Genomic DNA, 16,570 nt, shown 5'->3' on the forward strand with positions numbered 1-16,570 from the left:
TTCTTTTCTCTAGGCAATGTTTAAGCTAATGAAAGCTACCAAGAAAACTCATCTCAAAACCTGAAAAGGTAAGGGAAATTGTGCTAAGGAAAAATGCAAATCCAGCACCATGGAGAACAGTTGTCTGAGACATGAAATAAAGCAGCTTACATGCCAGTCTTCCAGCAATAATTCCACAGATTCTTTGCTCCCGTATTTGATGTTCCAAACAACCAATTTTGATTTCACTTCATCTAGCAAACCAAGAACTGAGCACTTATAGTAATGAAATTCTAGAAGTGGAATGAATTTTTCCCCCGAAATGTTGTTGATTCTGGAAGATAGTGCAGGTTTTAGAATTTAATTTAATATTGTTGGCCAAATGTGAGAAATCCGTTTGGCATTTTCAAAAATATTGGGGCTTTAACTTTTTCTTTTAAACACATGGAACTCAAATGAATCCTCATATTTTTTTTTAAACAAAGTAAAACAAACATTGTGACTAGATATAAAACAGCTATTTCTAAGATAAAAATATCTAACAGAACATTTTCTGAAGAAACTATTCCCCTATTGAGAAATTCTATAATAAAATGTTAATCTCTAAAATACTTTACTAAACTTGAAAACTTCCATATAACTTAATGCAACCGTAATTTCAACATTTCACTTTAACAGCTTTCATTATTAAGGCTAATACCCTCTTAATATCATTCTAATAAGCTGCTTATGAATAATGAGAAAAGAGAAGATGATGTGGACAACCACAAATTAAACAATCTTCATATCTGTAGTTTTTTTGAGTTTATAAAGTGCTTTCATATACCTCCTCTCATGTCACCTAGTATCCTTGTGAGACATGAAGAGTGATTACCATTACTCTGTATTTACAAATGAGGAAACGTACAGAAAGACATAGTAACTTGGCCACAACCAAGATAAAGAGCTGTTTCTGACTATACGTCCAGAACTTTTTCCACCACCATGTCCTACCAGGCAATAAAAGAGGAAGTATGTTAGCATGATATAATGTTACTATTACATAAAACATGAAGGAACTGTTATCAAGACTTAAAGACCTATTATCAGAAATTATTGAAAAATCTGTATTTTCTGGTCCCTATAGCACCATGTTAGTGCTCAAACACAAAGGTGTCAGCAGTTGTGAAAGGGTAGTGATACAAACCGTCTTTTCATTTCCTCCAATTTATTAGGTGGTACCAATGGCAAATGTTTTTCATCTCTATTTTCAAATGTCAGGAGAGTATTCAAATGACAGTCAAATTTATCCATCAGACTCTGAAAAGAAATTTAGCATGATATAACCAGATTTATTGCCAAACACTGTAATTGAAGGCGTTAATCTCATTTGCTCTGTGCATGCATTGCATCTTTTTTCAAAACAAAAATCATAAAGCCCTTTCATTTTTAACTAAAATGTTGTAAATAAATATTTTCATCATAAATGTTTTAAACTGGACCATTTTACAGAGAGGCAGACTGCAGTTTCTCTGGTAACAGCTTTATCAAAATCTTTTGTTTTCAGATGTATTTTCCATTCCTTTGTGGGCTCAAATGCTATCAATCTCACCTATCAAATTCTTTCATATCATTTTAGTGAGAACCCAATCTTCTATGTTTTAAAACAATCTCCCCTCTCCTTTTCTGCCAGACTTTACAGAGTCCAGACTTTACTGGACTCTTCTTATTGTTTCCACCTTAAACTAGCAGAATGCTCGTCAAATAACTGAAGCTATCTTTTGGGACCCAAAAATCTCCAGGGGAATCACCTAAACCATCCTCAAATACCCACTATACTTCCTTCCCTCCTTTCTAGGAACATCTTCCTCAAGAACAGTTCCTAACAAAGCACATATTTTTCCATGTTTCTTTTTTCTTTTCCAACCTGGAATAAAGTCATTTTCTCTTGCATTAGAGCCATGGCTTCACAATAATCCTGGGAGGCTGGCAAATCTTCATCTATCAGCTCCTCCACCCCCTGGAGCCAAGTTTCTATTTGATAGAGGGGTGAGGGCAAGACATGATTCAACTCTGTCTTCCACACATTAATCTGAAAAAAAAAAGGAAAGATGTTCTTCAGTAGACACTTCTATAGTTTATTTCTTCACATACGGCATGCTTAATTCTTTAAAGCATTCTTTTAAAACCACTCTTTAAAAACAGTATATTAATTCTCTGATCTGTTAGACAAGGAAATCTTGATCAATAGGTAAATTTCTTAGTTCTAAGTATCAGTTGGCTAGCTGCTGATCGAGAACATAATTTGTTCAAAAGTAGAAGAGGGCACAAGAATAAAAACAAATATTTTGATAAATCCATAATGAGTCATGAGAGGGAAATTAGAAATAGTTAAACCACCCCTCGAAGCAGGGGTAGACTACTGTACTAAATGACCATCATTTGAAATGTTGTATGCCCTTGTGTTCTCCGACATTACAACTATACTTCACAAGCAGATTTACAGATTACTTTCCTAACGAGCCCTAATCATATATTTACATTAGATACCTCTACCATATCTCCTGAATATCTGTGCTTCACCAAATCCCCCGCCCCCCAATCCAGCCAACCTCCTCCTTCCTCAGCCTTCCCACCACTCCTTAAATACTTGAGTCACATAAATGCCAGCTACTTATTGCCCCAAACCCTGATTACTCTCCCAGGTCTTCGCCCTTGCTGCCCCTTCTACCTGGATTTTCCCCAGCTAAACACCATCAAAACTCACTCACAGAGTCCCATACAGGTTAAACCCAAGGAGAAACACACCGAGAAACACAGTAATCAAAATGGCAAAAATTAAAGACGAAGAAACACTGTCAGTGTTTCAGATGACATGATACTATACATAGAGAATCCTAAAGATGCCACCAGAAAACTACTAGAGCTAATCAATGAATTTGGTAAAGTAGCAGGATACAAAATTAATGCACAGAAATCTCTTGCATTCCTATATACTAATGATGAAAAATATGAAAGAGAAATTAAGGAAACACTCTCATTTACCACTGCAACAAAAATAAAATACCTGCAACAGAATAAAATACCTAACAATAAACCTACCTAGGGAGACAAAACACCGGTATGTAGAAAACTATAAGACACTGATGAAAGAAATTAAAGATGATACAAACAGATGGAGAGATATACCGTGTTCTTGGAAGAATCAATAATGTGAAAATGACTATACTACCCAAAGCAATCTGCAGATTCAATGAAATCCCTATCAAATTACCAATGGTATTTTTTACAGAACTAGAACAAAAAATCTTAAAATTTGTATGGAGACACAAAAGACTCCAAATAGCCAAAGCAGTCTTGAGGGAAAAAAGCAGAGCTGGAGGAATCAGACTCCCTGACTTCAGACTATACTACAAAGCTACAGTAATCAAGACAATATGGTACTGGAACAAAAACAGAATTATAGATCAATGGAACAAGATAGAAAGCCCAGAGATAAACCCACGCACCTACAGTCAACTAATAATCTATGACACAGTAGGCAAGGATATATAATGGAGAAAAGACAGTCTCTTCAATAAGTGGTACTGGGAAAACTAGACAGCTACACGTAAAAGAATGAAATTAGAACACTCCCTAACACCATACACAAAAATAAACTCAAAATGGATTAGAGACCTAAATGTAAGACTGGACACTATAAAATTCTTACAGGAAAACATAGGAAGAACACTCTTTGACATAAATCACAGCAAGATCTTCTTTGATCCACCTCCTAGAGTAATGGAAATAAAAACAAAAATGAACAAATGGGACCTAATGAAACTTCAAAGCTTTTGCACAGCAAAGGAAACCATAAACAAGACCAAAAGACAACCCTCAGAATGGGAGAAAATATTTGCAAACGAATCAAGAACAAAGGATTAATCTCCAAAATATATAAACAGCTCATGCAGCTCAATATTAAAAAAACAAACAACCCAATCCAAAAATGGGCAGAAGACCTAAATAGACATTTCTCCAAAGAAGACATACAGATGGCCAAGAAGCGCATGCAAAGCTGCTCAACATCACTAATTATTAGAGAAATGCAAATCAAAAGTACAATGAGGTATCACCTCACACCAGTTAGAATGGGCATCATCAGAAAATCTACAAACAACACATGCTGGAGAGGATGTGGAGAAAAGGGAACCCTCTTGCATTGTTGGTGGGAATGTAAATTGATGCAGCCACTATGGAGAACAGTATGGAGGTTCCTTAAAAAACTAAAAATAGAATCATCATATGACCCAGCAATCCCATTACTGGGCATATACCCGGAGAAAACCATAATTTAAAAAGACACATGCACCCCAATGTTCACTGCAGCACTATTTACAATAGCCAGGTCATGGAAGCAACCTAAATACCCATCGACAGATGAATGGATAAAGAAGATGTGGCACATATATACAAAGGAATATTACTCAACCATAAAAAGGAATGAAACTGGGTCATTTGTAGAGACGTGGATGGACCTAGAGACTGTCACACAGAGTGAAGTAAGTCAGAAAGAGAAAAACAAATATCATGTATTAGCACATATATGTGGAACCTAGAAAAATGGTACAGACGAACCGGTGTGCAGGGCAGAAATTGAGACACAGATGTAGGGAACAAACGTATGGACACCAAGGGGGGAACGCAGCAGGGGGTGGGGGGGTTGGCGTGATGAATTAGGAGATTGGGATTGACATGTATACACTGATGTGTATACAATGGATGACTAATAAGAACCTGCTGTATAAAAAAATAAATTCAAAATAAAAAAACACACACTCATTCATTCACTCATTGAGCAAATGTTTATGAATTGTGCTAAGAGCTGGGTATAAAGACACAGAAGCTTCTGGAGTAGAGGAAGGACATGTGGTGGTGGGGTGGTCACACACCACAGAGGGCTGTGCAGCGGTTAGATGCCAATTAGATGTACACGGGGGGCAACATGGAGGCACCTTATTTAAATATATGTGTTCAAAACTGAAAGTAAGGAGCAGAATAAAATACAATATCAATTCACACAACCTAAAAATACACGGACACATAAATACAATACTGCATTTTGCAAGGACACATAAAACAAAAACATACACATTAAGCACAGCACAATGGCAGCCTAAGGAGAAAGAGGGATGGAAGGAGGGTATGGGGATAAAAGGAAGTAAATATAAAATTTAATAAAGGAATAAAAATAGGAGTATGGCCTTGCCCAGATCCATGTGTCATGAAGGCAAGAGTAAGTTTAACACAACCCTCCACATCTAAGGGCCAACCAGATAAATAATAGTCACAGCTCCTGCCTGAACCACCTAGTGGGGAAAGCAGACAAGGACATGGTTACAGTAAAGTGTGGTCAGCAATATAAGAGAGCCAGGGCTTCCCTGGTGGCGCAGTGGTTGGGAGTCTGCCTGCCGATGCAGGGGACACGGGTTCGTGCCCCGGTCCAGGAAGATCCCACATGCCGCGGAGCGGCTGGGCCCGTGAGCCGTGGCCGCTGAGCCTGCGCATCCGGAGCCTGTGCTCCGCAACGGGAGAGGCCACAACAGTGGGAGGCCCGCGTGCTGCAAAAAAATAAGAGAGCCAGTGGGGATGACTCCACACTGATGATGAAAGTACGAGTTTTAAGTCTGTATTCTCTCTTACCATTATAGTTCTACTAGAGGAGTTGTCACTATTCTTAGAGTTAAATCACTTTTAGAGGAAAGAATAGGCAAAATTAGGTTATTTTTTAAGAATAGGTTTCTTTGATTCATTATTAATTCCTTGAAAAACATTCATTGGGTGCCCACTATATGCAGAGCAAAGTATCAAAAAAAACCCCATTAAACCAACAACCCAAGTACAAAGATGTTAAATGAGGACAAAGCTAGCCTCCTTTAAGGCAGTCAAATGGAACTATTTATAAACCAGAAACATTAAGTATTACAGTTTTTGCATTTTGTTTTGCTTTTCTTAGCATTATTGAGGTATAACTGACAAATAAAATTGTAAGATATTTAAAGTGTACATCATGGTGATTTGATATACATTTACATCATAAAAGGAGTCTCACCATCTAGTTAATTAACACTTCCATCATTTCACATATTTATCTTTTTTTGGGGGGGCAAGTACATTTAAGTTTTACTCTCTAGAAAATTTCAATGATATAATACAGTGTTATCATAATAGTCACCATGTTTTACATTATATCCTCAGATCTTATTCATCTTATAGCTGAAAGTTTGTTCCCGTTAACCAACTTCCCCCTATTTTCCACACCCTCAGTCCCGGACAACCACTTTTCTACTCTGTTTCTACGAGTTTAACTTTGTTTTAAGATTCCACAAATAAGTGACACCATGTAGTATTTTGTTTTGCTTTAATTGCCTTGCAAGTTTATTTTCTCAAAAGGCGTAAGACAAAAGACAGCTCTACAATCCTAAATCATTAACTACATACCATTAAGCCTCCAGTCGGAAAAGAATGAAAAAATGTTTTCATTATTATGAATTTTAATATGAACAAGTTAGCATGTACTTTTATTATATATATCTGAATTATCTGTGAGTTTCCCAAAAAATAAACAAACAAAAAACCCAGAAAACCGGCAAACGACTGAGCAAAAGAGAAGCTAAGAACGATACCTCTAACTCAGCTGTTATTCTTTTCACAACTGAAAGCTGTATATGTTTTGCATGAAACCAAATGTGGGCTTTCTGACTGCGGGCTGTACTCTATGCAGCAGTAGGAAGAGGAAAGATAGAAGGCGGTGCTTACCTTTCATTCCTCTCTTTCCACTCTTAACATAGAAAACTAGTTCTACACTTTCTTTCTCAGTGTTCGAAATTACCTTTGAATTTGGATGAAAATTTATATAAGATCTTGTCAGGTCAAAATAACGTAATGTGGCTATTTCCTATTGCAGGCTTAAAATGAAATCATTTATTAAGATGCTTTGAGATATCTGAGCCCTCAACCAATTGAACCAGAATCTGTCTGGATGGTATTGACTGTTACACACCTGATGACTTTAAAATTAATAAGTTTCATTTTGCAACACCAAGAAAACGAGCAGCACTCTACCTACGGAACGGATTTTCAAACTACTATCAATTTGTAGCACTTAATCTTGCAAAATAGTTCTTTTAATGGTTTTTCTCATTATTTAGGGTGATTTTTCCAAACCACAGGCAGCAAAATTAGACCGCGTCTTTTTGGCCTGGAACAGTCTGAACTATACAGACAATATTTTCTTCCTCTCTTTCTGTTTTGTTGAGGATTCATAACAGAGAGTTCCTGCCCTTCACAGGGATCAGTTTTGTCAAACTGTGGTCAGAACAGGAGCTGAAATTGCAATGAGCACTGCCACTTGATGGGAAAATTTCTGAAGCTGCACTAGTTCTTCAAAAGTAGGGACTGAAAGGGTGGCTCTTTTAAGCCACTGTGCTAGTGTTTAACACACTATACAAATAGTATGATAAATATATTCTGAAAACAGGGTGTCGCTCTTGATGGCCAAGAAGCTTGAGCAAGAATTGACAAACTTTCCCAGGACCAAAGAGTATTTTTTTTTTTTCTTGCGGTACGCGGGCCTCTCACTGCTGTGGCCTCTTCCGTTGTGGAGCACAGGCTCGGGATGCGCAGGCTCAGCGGCCATGGCTCACGGGCCCAGCCGCTCCGCGGCATGTGGGATCTTCCCGGACCAGGGCATGAACCCATGTCCCCTGCATCGGCAGGCGGACTCTCAACCACTGCGCCACCAGGGAAGCCCCAAAGAGTATTTTTGACTTACAAACTATACAATCTCTGTTGTAACTCTGTAAATTCACTAAAAGTCATTTAATTAGCCATTTAAAATGAGCAAATTCTATGATATGTAAATTATACTTCAACAAAGATATTTAAAAAGAATGAAAGCAAAATAAAGACGTTTAGGCATCAAAGAAAACTAAGAGAATTTGCCATCCACAGATCTGCATTATAAGATAAGTTAAAGGACGTTTTTCAAGCTGAATGGAAATGAGTTCAGATGGAAACTCAAATCTCTAGGGAGGAACGAAGAACAATGGTAATGATAAATAGCTATATAGATATGAAAGACTAATTTTTCTCCTTAATTTCTTTAAAATACATGACCGTTTTGAACAAAAATGTATAACATGGTCTTGGGGACTTTAAAACATATGTTTGTGTCATATATATATTTATATATAAAGCAACTAAGCATAAAAAATGAGAGACTTGATTGCAAGACTTCCACATATTATAAGAAGTTGTACAATAACTTAGAAGTTGTAGAAGTTTAAGTAGACTATAAAAATTTTATAATGTGGGCTTCCCTGGTGGCGCAGTGGTTGAGAGTCCGCCTGCCGATGCAGGGAACGCAGGTTCGTGCACCGGTCTGGGAAGATCCCACATGCCACGGAGCGTCTGGGCCCGTGAGCCGTGGCCGCTGAGCCTGTGCTTCTGGAGCCTGTGCTCCGCAACGGGAGAGGCCGCAACAGTGAGAGGCCCGTGTAATGCAAACAAATAAACAAAACAAAACAAAAAAAAATTTATAATGTACATTGTAATCACAGTAAAAATTTGAAAGAGGTAGAGCCAAAAAGCCAATAGATAAATTAAAATGGAATTCTAAAAATATTAACATAATCTAAAACAAGGCAGGAAAAGAAAGAATAGAGGTACAAAAAACAGAGGGAATAAACAGAAAAAAAGCATAAGATGGTAAATCCACATCGAACCATAACAATAATTACATTTAATATTAACTGTCTAAACCCTCGAGTGAAAAGGCAAAGATCGTCAGAGTGGATAATAAAGCAAGATCCAACCATATGCTATCTACAAGAGATGCACTTTAAATATAAAGACTCAAATAGGTTGAAAGTAAATGAAGGAAAAAGATGTGCCACACAGCCAGCACAGGAAGAATGCAATTATCATACTGATATAAGATCAAGTAGACATGAAGAAAAACAGTCTTCCCAGACATAAATAGGAATATTTCATAATGGTAAAAGTGTTGATTCACGAAGACATAACAATCATAAATGTACACACCTAATAACAAAGTCTTAAAATACATGATACAAAATTTGACTAAATTAAAGGAAGGATTCCACAGATTTTAATAGGTCTCTCTCAGAAATTGATAGAATACCTAGACAAAATGTCAGTCAAGACAGAGATAATCTGAATGCTACCAACCACCTTGTCTTAATTGATATTTATAGAATACTATATCCAATAACTACAGAATACATGTTCCTTTCAAGTGCAAATAGTATATATATACGTATATATATATATATATATACACACACACACACACACACACACACACACACACACACACACACACACACATATATTATCCTGGGCCATAACACAAGACTCAATAAATTTAAAACGACTGAAATCATACAGATATATTCAGACACACATACACACATTCATCATTACACATTCTCTCTGGGTTTGTCCCTACCCACTTCAAGCATCTATTGATAGTGATATATGACACTGGTCCAAAGCAGAGAGGAGGTTGCATGTCAATCAGAATATGGATAATCTACTATGGCAAACCAAGAATTGATGGCAAATATAAAAGCTCTGGATAAGCCTGCAATTTCTCTAAACAGAATGTTATAATTCCTATTTCAATATCAACCACTACCCAAATGAGATCATGGAGAAAATATAACGCTCTTCCAACTTTCTGATGAAGCATCTGCTCTGTCTTTTACAGAATCCCTCATGAAAGTCTAAAGTTCTCATCCAACAAACAAAGCTGCCCCGTGAAAATGTTCTAATCAACACAACGCAGTAACCTGGTAGTTGAGACCATCCCAGGCTTCTCTCAACTGTAACTGATCTTCATTCAGCTCATCTAGATTCCTTGTTATCGACAGGACATCCAGAAAGGGTTTTTTTTCTTCATTGAATGACTCCAAAAAGGACAGCAGGCTCTACAATTAGAAGGGTATTTTAAAGACTGAAATGTTTAAACCAGTTTATAAAATGTAATTTTGCTATTTGCAGGTCAATAGTTGTAGGTTATATTTAAACTTTTACTTAGATAAAGGTAAAATTCCCTGAATTCAGGATCCTCTCACCAATCCAGTTTCTTTCTTCAGTGCACCCTCGTGATCTGGGTGCCCTCATAGTGACATAGGTCACAGCTTGCGTCTCATGTCACTATGGTTGGATTTCTACTGGAATAGGGCAGCAAGGCCACCCAGCTCTAGAGGACAAATCATAATGCCCCATGGAAAATGTGAGTTTGTCCTCCCCAAATATGTGTTCACAACAAAATAAGAATGAGTAGAAGTGAGAATTATGTAACAGCAGTCATCATGTATAAATGGTTTTTGAAGTTTCCATAATTAACTAAGCTTGAGCCATTCTTCCCAAGTCATTTTATACAAACTTTAGAATATACTTTGTCTTTGCCCTCAAAAATTTAATAAATAAAGCTTTTCTTGGTTTGTATTTGTGTGAAATATTGGTGTTTGAGTCATCAATTCCATAACTGTTATTTAAGATTACCAATAATTATTGGCCGCATTTCTAATTAAATTTTGTGAACAAACTAAGGGATAAGTAATTTGATTCTTTCTGAGAGTTAAAATAACTTCATAAAGCCTTTCATTTAAGAAACCTGTATCTGCGGTACATTAGTAAATGAAAGACAAGTGAGAGCAAGGCACTTCCTGTGGACGCTGAGCACCTTGTCAATGAAAACAATTTCAGGCCAGTGCTAAGAGGCAAAAAGCATAAGAAGCCTATGCAGTTCAGAAAAAAGGAAGATGAGCGTGTCTTCCTTCCCTGATGGCTCCAAACCTAAAAGAATGGTGTGGCGAGCAAGTCACACAATCCGCCGAATGTTAGTGTAGGAAACACTGGATTCATCCGACTCCCTCTCTTAACCGATGTGGGGGATGAAGGTCTAGAAGTGTTAAGTGCTGTGTAGGCCCAGGAGTGTATCTCCTCCTTATTCAGGGTGGAGACCAGGTGAGGGGCACAGTGTTGCACAGTCTGGGTTCTAAGAAAGAAGAATGTGGAGCCCTCACTTTGGCTCCTGATAGTATCTTTCAAAATGGTGTGGGGAATAACAGCTTACCCTGGAGAAGCATCAGGACTAAAGAGAGCTAGGGCTTTGAATCTAGACTTCATTCCAATCCCACCTCTACCTTTCAGTAGCTATATAACTTTAGATAAATCACTTAGTCCCTCTAAGTCTTGTTTGTCTTCATCTGTAAAACTAGAATAACCATGCCATACTCAGCAAGATGTTGTAACCTGGAAAACGCTTGTCAGGAGGTGCCTGATATATAGCAAATGTTCAATACATGGTGACAGTAAGTTGTCATTACTCCCAAAGGACATTTTGGTTGAAGCCCTGAACTGTAATTCTGGGATGGCTCCATTTCTGATTTCCTAATCGTTTTCCCTTCCATATTCATTCTGAAAAGCATGTTCTGCTCTAGACCTGGGATTGGAAAACGTGTACTATAAGATATGTAAGATAGCAAACATCTTGGGCTTTGTGGGCCATATGGTCTCTGCTGTAACTATTCAACAATGTGGTGGGAATGCAGCCACAAACAATACTTTAATGGGCATGGTTCACATATAATATATAATATATAATATATAATATAATATATAATACATAAGATAATGTATCCAATAACAATGTATTTACAAAAACAGATGCTGGGGCCCAGAGACCAGTTTGCCAGTCCCCACTCTAAAACCTTACTACCCAAAATTCTCTAAGGACCACCAGCAATCAGCACCATCTGGGAGCTGGTGGGAAATGCAGAATCTCAGGCCCCATCCCAGAACTACTGAGTTAGAATCCGTATTTTAACAAGATTCCCCAGGTGATTCCTATGCACATTAAAATTTGAGAAGCTCCGTCCTTCTAACTCAACACTAAAACTTGGAGTTAATTTAGTATTTAAACAATTAACTCTGAAAGTTTTTTTCTAAAAACATCCTACTCTTCCCCAAGAGTAAACTACAAATAAATTACTGTTTAAAGTCATACTTACTTCATACTTCTTACAGTAGGTCTCATTTTCTGAATCCGTTAGCATTTTCTGTAGCTTTTTCTCTTGCAGAGTTAACCAGACCTTAGCATCTTTCACCTTTCCCTGTAATTCACACACACACATTTAAAACTCTAGCCTAAATATACTTTGTGATTTTTTTAAACAATAAAATTAACAACTTCAAACATCAGTGAAATAGTGTAATCACTACACACCAATGACTCATTGTGCCAAAGAGGAATTTTGCCTGTTCATGTAACACCTTAAATTTTAAAATGGGTTGAAACTACCATCTGAATATAACATGCCAAAGAAACAGGGCAAGCAAGCCCCTATTTTTTTGGCTTACCCACTTTCATTATTCTTCAATTTTAGAGAACATTATTCTAAATTATTTATTTATAGTAGGCATTTCAGAATACTGCTTTCCAATAAATCTAAACATGGGTTAACAGATGTTTACGTCTACTAAATATACTGACATCAGAAATACCTTGAACAATTTAAAGATCCTAAAAATAACACTACTAAAAGCTTTGGTTAAGCTATCCTATGGAATTGGGCAACAATTATTTCTTCTTTAGATTCCTGTTTAGGCGGTAAGCTTGCACACATTTGGAGGCAAATTTTACTGGTGGAGGATAAAGCAAAAGAAATTGCATCTTATTTCCATTCTCCTTTAACCTTCCTTTACTTTTTTCTTTCTATTAAGCAACAGTGCTTTCTATATATTTTTGCAACTGATTTCATGGACAGTTGAATTTTTAGTTTTATTTTTTGATAGGAAAATTAATTAGAAAAGAGGAGCTCCTCAGCAGGTCAGAAATAAGTGAAGTGCATTATAAGCCCGTGTCTCAGCTTGAGTCTCTCTTCCAGAGTCAGCAACAATCTGGCTTGGTGCCTCAAACATAACAGTTGGAAAAACATAGGCCTAAATTTTATGTCAAAGCAAATGTGATAATATGACTACATGTTTACATGTCTGAGGAAGTAGTTTAAATTTTAAAATAATATTCAAAAACATTTTACTAAACTCACAGCGCTCATTTATCTTTATAGATGCAGAAAAAATGTTTATTTTCAGCTCAGTGATTTTTAAGAAATTTCCACCCACAATATTTTGTGTAACTGACTGAAAGTCAAGGAAAAAACTGAATAAACAAATGGCAGTCTGATGGTAATTCAACAGTATCTCAACAAACAAGGATTAAGAGTGGAACACAATGCTTCTGTTTATATGGATTACATGATGCCATTTATACTAAAGAACAGGTAAAATGGAAATATGCTAAAATTAGATTGTGATGATGGTTGCACAACTATGTAAACATACTAAAAACCATTGATCGTAAATTTTAAATGATTTAATTTACAGTGTATGAATTGTATCTCAATAAAGCTGATAAAAATTACAATAGACAAAAATCCGATATCTCTAGACTTCTTTAAAAGCCTGCTAAACTTAATTTGTCCTATACAGTACGTATCTAAACGCTGTTTTAGATAATTCAACAAAGTTTAATGAACTACCACTTTTAACTTTAAAAAAACAAGCAAAACTAATCTATAGTGAAAGAAATTGGAATATTGGTTGCTTCAGGTGGAGGAGTACAGACAGAAGAGAGGCACAATGGAACAATCTGGGTAACAGAAATGTTTTGCATCATGATTAAAGTATGGTTATATGAGGTATGCATTTGCCAAAACTCATTGAACTGTATATTTAAGTTCTGTGTGCAAATTATGCCTCGATGCTAAAAATTAAACTATTAGTAGGGTACAAAAAGAATGAGCTTGATTTGTACTTATAAAGACATACCTGGGCTTTATCTCCAGTCCCAGGTGCAGCCTTTGAATACTGCAGAAACTGTGCCACATAGGTCATGATTGACTTTTCATCAGGATTAACAACATCCACATCTGCAAGATATGCCACGCTATCAATCAGCTATAGGTGTGATTTACTATAATTAATACTCAAGAACAGTATTGAAATGAACTTGAAATGAACCAAAGTAGTCGACCAGCCAAGCAATCCCTGCTCACTCACCCTTGCACCAAGGTTATGCAGTGGTTAAGAGCTTAGATCTAGAGTGAAATGGAGCTGGGTTGAATCCTGGCAGGAGTATTGCACAGCCTCAGTTTCCTAATAATAAAATGTCACTGTACATGTTGTATGTATGAGGCCATAAGTAGTCAGGGAGGGTGGATAAGAGAAAGGTAAGCCTTCCCCTTTCTGGTGACACAGTGCAGAAAGTCCTCCAGGAATGCAGAAACATAGAGCAACTGGAATTCACTCCTGACACATTGGTCTCAGCATTTGTGCAGTAAAGCATTTCCAAAAGTATATGTTGTATAGAAGATTTGTTCAAGACATGCACAAGATTTTATTCATTCATTTGTGGAGCAAATACATTTACTGAGAGCCTTCTATGGACCAATCTTTGTTTTGCATTAAAAGAGCCCATGGTGAAATAAATTTGGAAAATGCTGATTTAAACAAAGTTAAAAATATTATAAATTCATTAAGTACAGGACTTCTCCAGGCATATAATAAATTAAGTATATCACAAAATCACAAAGAAGAGATTACAGACAAAATGAACACATAATTTGGGGATGTCTTTTGCTACGACACCAAAACAACCAATGACGATATTGACAAGGAAATCTGTGTTTATTTATTAATTCTGTTAAATTCAATTCAACACATATTTATAGAGAGCCAACAAATGCAGGTCACAAGCAGGATATGTAAGACTCAGTCCTTGCCCTTACAGGCTTATGTTTCATCCCTTCATTCAGCAAGTAGATGCTAGACCCTTGAGTAGATGCTAGATGCCTTAAGACATTATCTGCCCCTTGAGGAGCTTGCAGTTAGGAGAAAAACAAATAAACAAATACAACACACTACGCGTGCTTTAGCAAGCATGTTTGCTGGGCCCAGTGAGTGCTCTAAGTCAGTTGAGGGAGGAATTGAATCTAATCTATAACCAAATGATAAAATCCAAGGCAGTAAGCACATTAAACACATCAATAAAGAGGTGGGAGTAGGGATTTAATAAAGAAAGGATCCCTAAGAGTTAAGTTATTCTATCTTTTATTGAAAAAAGTATAAATATCAAGAGATACATAAAATGATACTGGCTGGATACCTCTCTTTTAAATTTTCTCATTGTATATGAGGCTATGCATAATGATTAAATGTGTTAACAAAATTGTGTCAAAAGATAATTCCCTTATTCAAGTATGACTGCGGTATTTGGTTTGCATAAATAATCATGATGGGGATTTCCCTGGTGGTCCAGTGGTTAAGAATACGCCTTCCAATGCAGGGGACGCAGGTTCAATCCCCAATCGGTGAACTAAGATCCCACATGCCTCAGGGCAACTGAGCCCGTGCGCCCCACAACTACTGAGACTGCATGCTCTAGAGCCTGCTCACCGCAAAAGCCCGCACACTGCAATAAAAGATCCTGCATGCCACAGTGAAGATCCCGCGTGCTGCAACTAAGACCTGACGCTGCCAAATTAATTAATTAAAAAAATAAAAACTAAAAAAAAGCTCCCCCCTCTCTTTAAAAGAAAAAATCATCATGTATTTCATGTTTTTGAGCTATTATTTAAGCTATGTAAAATGAATTATGGGCAATCATTTGTAAAGTGGAAATTTGTTTTCATTAAATTGTCTGTTCCACTAGTTGCCTAGTTATTTTCACATACTAAAATAGAGAAAATAGTTTACAATAATAATAAAGACTTGGTGAATCACAATGAGAGAAGTATCAAAAGAAATCACAGAAATAGGGAATAGAGCACAGCATGGGGGGAAATGAAGAAATTTTGAAAAGATAATGAAAAGACAAAAAGGTTCTTTCCTTTTTGGACAAAAAAAGTGGGGGGTAAGGAGGGAGAAAAAACAAAGAGATGGGGGAAAGTTAAACAAGCAGAATTATTAACAAGCAACATGAAGCCAAACTAATGACAAACCTGATATACGAAACATGGAATCATTAGGCTAACTGTACACTTGGGAATATCACATAATTAACTCTTATAAAAACAACTGAGGTCCAAAAAGGCTAGAAACCAGTAGCAACAAGCACACCTAGCACCCAGATCTTGGTTTCTAATACCATTCTCCAGTAAAAGGAACCAGGGCTCTTGGAGGAATGGTTGATCCAAGACTACAGTAGGAAGTATACAAGATGAGCCTGGAGCATCTTGTAGTGCCAAAACAAACAAGCCAGCCCCACACTGAGGATATGTCAAAGGAGCACAGGAGCCGACTAAAACAGCTCTCAATAGCCAAAACTCGGAGGTATAAAAAAGATTTTTTTTAATTTGAGCAATAAAATAAACAAAGTAGCATTGGATTATAACCCAAAGTATAAAAAAAAAATCCATGAATCTACACTGATACAAATAAACAGTTGGATAAGTAAATAAATGGAGGAGAATAGACAAATCTCCTGTGCAGAATTCCAAACAATTTATCCCTCAAGGAGAGTGAGCGTAACTCTCCT

The 16,570-nt window shown here is 36.8% G+C and overlaps 1 protein-coding gene across 1 annotated transcript in view; it reads right to left on the reverse strand.

Moving 5' to 3' along the window:
• SYNE2 (spectrin repeat containing nuclear envelope protein 2) overlaps nt 1-16,570 on the reverse strand; it is a 307,891-nt gene that overhangs the window by 213,238 nt on the left and 78,083 nt on the right. The window contains exons 9-14 of the mRNA XM_067733714.1: nt 13,864-13,964; nt 12,045-12,146; nt 9,816-9,953; nt 1,886-2,050; nt 1,166-1,278; nt 151-313 (exon numbers count right to left, since the gene is read on the reverse strand). Of these exons, the coding sequence (XP_067589815.1) occupies nt 151-313; nt 1,166-1,278; nt 1,886-2,050; nt 9,816-9,953; nt 12,045-12,146; nt 13,864-13,964 (782 nt within the window). The remainder of the gene's footprint in view (nt 1-150; nt 314-1,165; nt 1,279-1,885; nt 2,051-9,815; nt 9,954-12,044; nt 12,147-13,863; nt 13,965-16,570) is intronic.

Source organism: Pseudorca crassidens, chromosome 1, assembly GCF_039906515.1.
Source record: "Pseudorca crassidens isolate mPseCra1 chromosome 1, mPseCra1.hap1, whole genome shotgun sequence".
Classification (NCBI taxonomy): domain Eukaryota; kingdom Metazoa; phylum Chordata; class Mammalia; order Artiodactyla; family Delphinidae; genus Pseudorca; species Pseudorca crassidens.